General features: G+C 40.3%; 1 protein-coding gene across 1 annotated transcript; it reads left to right on the top strand.

Moving 5' to 3' along the window:
• The first annotated feature begins 473 nt into the window (after positions 1-473).
• On the top strand, positions 474-8,169 carry NUDT15 (nudix (nucleoside diphosphate linked moiety X)-type motif 15). Its single transcript, XM_011998622.1, has 3 exons — positions 474-805; positions 2,916-3,112; positions 7,666-8,169. Exons 1-3 carry the CDS (start codon positions 648-650, stop codon positions 7,803-7,805), a joined length of 495 nt encoding a protein of 164 aa, XP_011854012.1. The 5' UTR covers positions 474-647; the 3' UTR covers positions 7,806-8,169.
• The last annotated feature ends 1,107 nt before the right edge of the window (positions 8,170-9,276 follow it).

Here is a 9,276-nt window from a genome sequence, read left to right as displayed (position 1 = left end):
CTCCCAGTGACTAGTCATTTGTTTTTATCAGCTGGTTTGTGTTTTGCAAGGTACATGGTGTGCAGACATCTGAAAACGTCTGTTTTCCACTGTTTTGTAACTAACTCGTCCTACCATGATTTATCAATTAGTCTTTATTTCCTCCCATGACTTATGAATATACTTTAAGCATAGTTGTTTATAATGGGATGTTTCTAAACTACCTATCCTTGTCCTGGTACCACGCTGATTTGGCCTATAGTGCAAATGGGTGCACCATGGTGGGCGAGGTCATTCAAGGGAAAAGAGGAGAATGTGCAGTGGTGCCGACGTTTGTAAGAGCAGGCGGCTCGTACGTGCAAATACATGGTTTGGATGAATCTGGGAGTGGATAGGCTCATGGGTGATGAATACTCAAAGCACAAAGTAAGCAACTTTAGTTAGAATGAAACTCTTAAAGCACGCTGCCCTTCGGAAGGAAACACGATATTCCGCAAGCTGATAGCCCTCCGCGACGCATTACGCACAACGGACAGCTGGAGACGCCCAGGCGCTCTCGCTTTGATTTCGGCGCCTGCGCCCGCGCTGGGAGAGATTGGCTGAGGCCGCGGGACTGGGCGGTGAGCGCGTCACTTCCTGTCGCTGCCAGGCGCGTCCTCCCACGCGCTATGACCGACAGTGCAGAGCCACGGGGGCGGCGGCCTGGAGTCGGAGTCGGAGTCGTGGTGACCAGCTGCAAACATCCGCGTTGCATCCTCCTGGGGAAGAGGAAAGGCTCGGTTGGAGCCGGCAGTTTCCAGCTCCCTGGAGGTCATTTGGAGTTCGGGTGAGCAGCCGCGGACGCGAGGAAAGCGCAGCGTTCGGGGAGGGACGAGCTCACATTGTGCTTCCTTCGTGCGCCGTGCGTGAGAACGTCCGCGCTGACGCTGCGTCGTTTCTCGTGCGTTCCCTCGGTTCCTCCCCTCGACCTCTGGGCGACGTAGGCTCCCGCCCAGGATGGGGCGCTGTGCCGGGTCAGGCGAGGTCATTGCTTGGCTAGCTGAGTCCTTCCGGCTGCGCGCCGGCTAGGTGGTGGTTGGGATTTTGTCTGTGAGGTGTGTTTCTCACAGTTTACACACAAAAGGAGGAAAGCAGGTGTGTGTAAACCTCCAGCAGCCCGATGTTGTCAGCTAAGACATTGCACCGTTTCCGTGTGATTGATTGATTGGAGAGACTGTCTCGCTCTGTAGCCCAGGTCGGAGAGCAGTGGCATTATCTCGAGTCACTGCAACCTCCGCTACCCAGGTTCAAGCGATTTTCGTGTCTCAGCCTCATGAGTAGCTGGGATTACAGGCGCCCGCTACCACGCCGTACTAATTTTTGTGTTTTTAGTAGAGACGGGGTTTCGCCTTGTTGGCCAGGCTGGTCTCGAACTCCTGACCTCAGGTGATCCACCCACCTCAGCCTCCCAAAGTGCTGGGATTACAGGCGTGAGCCACCGCGTCCGGCCGGTTTCTATGTGATTTAGACCAACACAGATCAATTTAATACCTACTGACCGCGTAACCAAGCCCATTTGCTTGGCTAGAGTGCAACCAAAAAATAAATAATCATGAATGAGTATTGGATTTTGTCATTTTTTTCCTGCATCTGTTGAGATGATTATATGTAAAATTTTAGTTGCACTCTAACCAAGCAAATGGGCTAATGAAACGCTGTGAGCCTCAGTTTCTTCATCTTTAAAATGGGAGCGTTGGACTAAATCCCCTTGAAGCTTCCTTCTGCCTTGGCACTTCCGCGATTCGATTATAACTATCAAAGGAGTTGGACAGTTAAGGAGACTCAGTTCTATACAAGAGTGAAGACAGCCCGGATAGTTTATCACCTTGAGTATACTATCATAGGTGTGCGCATATGTCCAGACTCATCAAATTGTATATATATTTAACATGTACATTTTTATGTACAAAAGTGTATACGAAACACTTTTGTAAAAAAAATAATGTTTTTCAAGTGTAAAAAAAAAAGCCTGGGATGGTGCTAAAAAGTGGATTCTGAAGTGAGAATAATGCTAATCAAGAACAGATAAACAGCATCTAAAGCATCAGACCCAGCACTTGTTTTTCCTTCAGTATAAATTTTCAAATGTACATCAAAGTGGAGAAAATAGTGAATCCTTTTGTACCCATCACAGAGCATTTTCTTTTTTCATCTTGACTGCCCTTCCCTCCGCCGCCCAAAACACACACACACACCCCTGAATTGGACATTTTTAAGATCACGGAGGAAAATGTTACACACACTGGGTATGAGATGATACTTAAAGAATTATTTTGTTAGGTATGAAAATGTTTGTCGTTATGTTTTTTTAAAAAGTCTATTCAAGGTACATACTGAACTATTTAGGGATGGTATAATAGGATGTCTGAGATTACCTGTAAAATAGTTTTTTTAAAAAAAGCCCCCAAAACACACACACACACACAGACACACACACACACACACACACACAAAATTAACATTTAGCCATCTCAGTGCTAATTTACAGCTGGAGTGCAATGGCACCATCATGGCTCACTGCAGCCTTGACTTCCCACGCTCAAACTATCCTCTTGCCTCAGCCTCTTGAGTAGTTGGGACCACAGACCATAGGCACACACCACCATGCCTGGCTATTATTATTATTTTTTTTTTTTTGAGAGATGAGGTCGCACTATGTTGGCCTCGGCTGGTCTCAAACTCCTGAACTCAAGCTGTCCTCTTGCCTCGGCCTCCCAAAAGATTACAGACATGAGCCACATGCCGGCTGATTTGTTGTTTTAAAGCAGGAACCAATTACAGTTCTTTTTGCTTTACACTAGAAATTTCTAGCCAAGAATTTCATGGCGAAATATATATACACACACGTATATACATTTATATATAAAATATAATTAATTTTTTTTTCTGTTTTCCAGTGAGACCTGGGAAGAATGTGCTCAAAGGGAAACCTGGGAAGAAGCAGCTCTTCACCTGAAAAATGTTCGCTTTGCCTCAGTTGTGAATTCTTTCATTGAGAAGGAGAAATACCATTATGTTACTATATTAATGAAAGGAGACGTGGATGTGACTCATGATTCAGAACCAAAGAATGTAGAACCTGAAAAAAATGAAAGTAAGAGAATTATATATAATCCTGCATTTTTGAGGACAGCATGTGGTCTGGAGGAATATTACAGTGTGTTGCCATATGAAGAGAATGCCATTGTCTGAATGCTTGTGTTCCCCCAGAATTCTGTGTAGAAATCCTAACTCCCATGACAATGGTTTTAGGAGGTGGGGCCCTTGGGAGGTGATTAGATCATAAGATAATGAATGGAATTCGTGCCCTTGTAAAAGAGACCCCTGACTCCTTCCATGATGTAAAGATACAGAGAGAAGATGGTTGTCTCTGAAACCTGGAAGTGGGCCCTCCCCAGACATGGAATCTGCCAGTGTCTTGATCTTGGACTTCCCAGTCTCTAGAACTGTTGAGAAATAAATTTCTATTGCTCGTAAGCCATGTAGTTTAAAATATTCTGTTATAGCAGTCTGAATAGCCTAAGATATGTGAATGTAGAGATGTCATATAGAGATACAGATAGGTAAATATATTTGGACCATGAGGAACCAGACTGCCTGTGTTTGTGTGCTGGTTCTTAGAGCTTTGTGACCTTGGGCAAATTATTTCGTGCCTGGGCCTCTTTTCTCATCTGTGATAATAGTAAGTACCTTAGATGGGTTCTTGTAAGGATTTACATATGAAGAACCTCGTGAACATAGTAAGTTTTATTGTTAGTGTTTAATTTTGTTTCAGGCAGTAATTTTAAGGAAAATATTTTATCTGTTTTCCTCAGTTTTCTCACCTTTGCGGGAGAGTTAATACCATCCATTTGCTGTAAATAATTACACTGATAAAACAGTTATTGTTTCAGAGCAGTTGGGTTCTCCTTGGCTGCTGCCCAGAAAAAGCCAGCACCCTGAGACAGTAGGAGTTGTAGCAGAGAAAGAGTTTAATAATCACAGGGCAGCTGCCTGAGGAGGACAGGAGATAATTCTTAAATCCTACCCATAGAGAATTAAGAGGCTAGGGTATTTCAAGGATGGTTTGGCAAGCAAAGGGCTAGGGAATGAGAAATGCTGCTTTGTTGGGTTGGGGATAAGACCATAGGGATGTCAGCTGTCTACTTGTGCTAAGTCAGTTCCTCGATGGGGGCTTCACAGGACCACTTGAGTCGGTTTCTCTGTGTGGCTTACCGATTTGGGTGGTACCAGTTGGTCCATTAGTCGGTTTCTTTGTGTGGCTTACCGATTTGGGTGGTACCAGTTGGTCCATTAGAATGCAAAGGCTGAAAAAGATCTCAAACACTAGTCTTAGGTTTTACAATAGCAATGCCATCTGTAGGGGTAATTGGGAGTTATAAATCTTTTGACCACTGGCTACATGCTTCCTGAGCAGTAAGGCAAGTTATAAAATGATGCCTGGTTAGAGTTTAACTATGCCTTACATCTTAATAGAGTTCTGGCCCTTACCATAATTCTAACCTTGTGACCTTTTATTAGTTTTACAAAAGCAGCTTTGGTCCCTCAACAAGGAGGGGGTTAGTTTTGGGAAGGGACTATTATCATCTTTGTGTGATTATTATCATCCTTTAAAGTTAAACTGTAAACTAAATTCCTCCCATAGTTAGGTTGGCCTGTGTGTAGAAATGAGCAGACAATTTGTGAGGTTAGAAGCAAGTTGGAGTCAGCTTTGTTAGATTTCTGTCACTGTTATAATTTCGCAAAGGTGGTTTCATTATCTGTTACCCTCTATGTTGAATTGAGTGCACTGAAAGTTTATTTACTATGTGCTAAGCATTGTTCTAAGGATTTTCTGTCTACTGTCTCTCCTCAACTTCTCATAAAACAGAAAAGGAACTAAAGAGAAAAATATCAGACTTTTTCAGCATATTCCTTGCCATATGAAACTTTATCCAAGTGGTCTCATGTATTGAGGCTCCCCGCTAAACATTTAATTTCTTGTCTAATAGGGAAGAATCTTTTCATTCAACAGATACTTATTGAGTTGTGTGCCAGACACTGTTCTAGGCACTGAAGAAACAATGTTGCGTAGAACAAAGTCCCTGCCCTCTTGGTACTTTACATTTTAGTGAGGGGGGAAAACGACAGATTACAGATACTTTATGATAGTAGCAATAAGGACTAAAAGGAGCAATAAAGCTGTGTAAGAAAGGGATATATGAGTGCTATATCAGGGTGGTCGGGAAGGGTCTCTGACAAAGGGACGTATATACATATACTGGGCAACATAGTGAGACCCTGTCTCTACAAAACTAAAAATGTTAGCCAGAGTGGTGGCACATGCCTGTAATCCCAGCTACTCGGGAGGCTGAGATGGAAGGATCATGTGAGCCTGGGAGATCAAGGCTGCAGTGAGCTCTGATATCACCACTGCTCTCCAGCCTGAGCAGCAACAGAGTGAGACCCTGTCTCAAAAAGAAGAAAAGAAATGGACTAAACATTTTCTTATTTTTCTTTTTTCTATGGGCAAATAAAGCTGAGACTAGAAGAGACAAATATGATGAAATAGTTAAGTTTTTTTTTTTTTTTTATATTCGGTATCCTTCACAGGAAGCAGATATAGAAAACCTTCAGTTTTAGAGAAGGTGCTATAGAGAAAACACCAAGGTCACTGACTGTCCCACCAACTTTATTTGACCATTCTTACTCACCAAGCCACCTCTGGGTGCTGCCTCATTCTTCAGTCCTCTTTTTGCCCTGTCTGGCCTCTGTAGGGATTTGAGTTGGGGAATCCTGATGCAAGTTATAATTTTGAATCTCGCTTCTCTGAGCTGTGGGCCTGTGTTTCCAGTTGCTTTCTAAATATCTTCCCTTAATGTTCAGAAGGCATCTCAAATTCAACTCAACTTCAAATTATGCTCTTTTTTTTTTTTTTTTAACTGAACTTTGAATCTATAAAGAACAGTTCTTTTGGCTTATACATTTTGGACTCTTCCCTGCCAAACACAGTGTCTAGCTCATAATCAGTATTCAAAATATGTTGAAGGAAGGAAGGACCCAGTGAATGAATATACAAGCCAACCTCTTTCTGTGAAGCTTTCATTTAGTACTAGACTGTCCTACTTTTGAATAACTTCTAGAAGATTACTATTCTACTTTAAGTACTAAATCATGAGTTTTTATAACCATCTAGCTATATGTATTGTTTTATTCCTCTTAGGATATAGTAGCTAGTAGTAGTTTTACATGCATTGTGATTTTTAAAATTCATTTATATAACTTTTTTATTTGTCCACTTTCATTTTGTTAACTCCCTAACATGAACCTTGCTAGTAATCTCAAATAAAGCAGTATGATTTAGAAGGTCCAAGATTACTAGCATCAAATCAGATTTGATCAAAAACATTTATTCCTCTATATCTGTTAGTAAAAATACAGCAGAAATTATGTTCACTTTATTCCCAGTTGCAGCCTGATAACCAGCTATACTGATAACCAGTTGCAGCCTAGCCAAGGTGCAAGGGCTTGGTGGGTCTTTGCTTGTTTTCTAGTATAAAGATACAGTCTCTCTGTCCCGTGCTACTCAAGCCTTGGATCTGGGTAGCCTGCTTCAGTTTACTATTTAATGGCATCTTTCCTCCAACCATCTAATTATAGTTTGGAGGCTCATCCAGACACTTCATTTTCTAGGGGATGGGTTAATCTCTTCATGGACAGCTTTTTGGAGACCCGGTTAACTGAGCATCTTGCACTGCATTGTTGGGTACTCAATCTCTCTCTCTCTCTCTTTCTCTCTCTTCTCTCCTCTCTTCTCTCTCTCTCTCTCTCTCATCATCTCTTCCTATACTTGTTCCAGTTTCATGGATTTTTGGCCCCTGCATTCCCAAAGTGAAAATACATGCCTGTATACCTGTATTTTATGAGCAGAGAGATACTTAGTGCTTACATGTAGTAAAAACAGGTGATCATAAAGAACATGGAGTGTATATCTTAATATAATATGTAGGTGTTTGCCTATCATAAGCATCTGTGCTTCTATGTTATTTACATTTAAATCATGAAAGAAAACACCATTCTCTAGAATCTTTTTCTAGAATTTCATGTGCTTTATAACTGATAGACACTGTTAAATCTTTCTTGTTTGAATGGATTTTAAAAAAATTATCTTCTGTATTTGTTTATCTAAAATATACCAAGGTACAATATTTGATTTTCCTCTGCACAGCTTTCATACTTTTTTAAGAGATGGAGGATATCTTAGAAACTTTGTAATCTACTTTATTTTATAGGTGAAGGAAATGGTTTATTTTAATGTAGTATAACCTATAGTATATAAAGTTATTTGCATTTTTTACAAAAATATTTAAATAAACATTGACTAATACTAAATCTGGGTTTACCCTGGCATAGCCTTTGTAAACTGGGCTTCACATTCAAATAACACAATGTTTTAAATGACCACCATTCTCTTCATAAGATCTTCATTCTACATGCGAATTATATTTGTATAGCCAAGCAAATACAAAGCATTACTATTAGAGTTTATTAGTAGCAAGTTATTTTTAAATTCAATTAATTTTTTCTAAATATAGGTTAGCTTACCCAAATAAATACCCTTTGTTTTCTGTTAGCTAAATAAATTGATTTAGCATTTTTCTTTTCTAGGTTGGGAGTGGGTTCCTTGGGAAGAATTTCCTCCTCTGGACCAGCTTTTCTGGGGTCTGCGTTGTTTAAAAGAACAAGGCTATGATCCATTTAAAGAAGATCTGAACCATCTGGTGGGATACAAAGGAAATCATCTCTAGGTAGCCAAGAAGATTTCTTGATTTTCTTTAAAAACACAGGAATAAGGTCTGGTTAGGGAATGAAAAATGTCTGCATTGCAGAACAACTCCATTTTATCTAAAAAAGATCTTGTGATCGCCAATTTATTTGCAATCTCTTAATGTATCCACCACCCTTTCAGCCAGTACTTGAGAAAATTTTTCTGAAATATGTCATTGAATTGTATTCCAGCCTCAGAATATATGATATATACTGATATTATGGGTAATCTGCTTTCCATATTTACCTATGATATTTACTGTATGGTTTGTCATTACTAGCTTGCATGGAGTAAGATGCAGTGAAATTTGCCTTAGTGTTTCTGTTCAAATAGAGACCTGAATTCAAATATTGTAGTTTAGGTTCAAACACAGTATGCCTGTTGCAAAATTTACCAAATTTGTTGATTACCTCTTTTATTAAAGGCATGTTGGGGAGAGGGTAATAAGTATATTGTGGCAATCTTTGCAACTTACAGGGAATAGGACAGGTCATTAGGGTGTATTTCCCAGGTTTCCAGTTGAGAACCTAAACCAAGAGAAGTGAGACAAATCATCTAATGTCTGTATCCTCCTATTAACAGGCTGTGTGATGTTGAGTTTCTCACTTACTCTCTCTGAGGTCCAGGGTCCTTATATGTAAAATGAAGAGATTCGTCTAGAGCAGTGGTTCTTAAAGTGTGGTCGGGGGGGCCTCAAGAGCCTTTCAAGGGTATTCTAGGTCAAAGCTGTTTTTATAACACTTACCATTTCATCATTTATAGTTTTTCCTTTTTTTTTATTTGAGAAGGAGTCTTGCTCTGTTGCAGTGGCACGATCTCAGCTCATTGCAGCCTCCGCCTCCTGGGTTCAAGCAATTCTCCTACCTCAGCTTCCTGAGTAGCTGGGATTACAGGCATCCACTACCACACCTGGCTAATTTTTGTATTTTTAGTGGAGACGATGCTTCACCATGTTGGCCAGGCTGGTCTGGAACTCTGGAGCTCAAGTGATTTGCCCACCTCAGCCTCCCAAAATGCTTACAGGTGTGAGCCACCACGCCCGGCCATCATTTATCTTTTTCACTCATTTTTTCATGAGTGTGCAGAGGAGTTTTTGAGAGGCTATCTGGTGTGATATTATAATAGGCTGAATGCAAGAGCAGATATGAGAATGCAGCTTTCGTCTGTCATCAGACATTGAAGAAATTTGGAGAAATGTAAAGCAGCAGTACTCTTGTCACTAATGATTTTTGTTGTTGGTTAGAAAAATGGTTATTTTTAGTGGGTTTTAATATGTGAAAAAAATAAAAATAACTGTCAAAAATGTTATTTATGTGTTTATACATAATGGGATTTTGTTACTTGTAAATGGTTAATAAAAATTTGAAGAAATTTCTCAGTTTTCATTTCTATATGATAAATATTTCTAGATAAAACCATACAAAAACAAAATCACTTTGTGGTCTTTGGTA

Source organism: Mandrillus leucophaeus, unplaced genomic scaffold (genome assembly GCF_000951045.1).
Source record: "Mandrillus leucophaeus isolate KB7577 unplaced genomic scaffold, Mleu.le_1.0 Scaffold577, whole genome shotgun sequence".
NCBI lineage: Eukaryota > Metazoa > Chordata > Mammalia > Primates > Cercopithecidae > Mandrillus > Mandrillus leucophaeus.
This window is presented reverse-complemented; position numbering and strand designations above follow the sequence as displayed.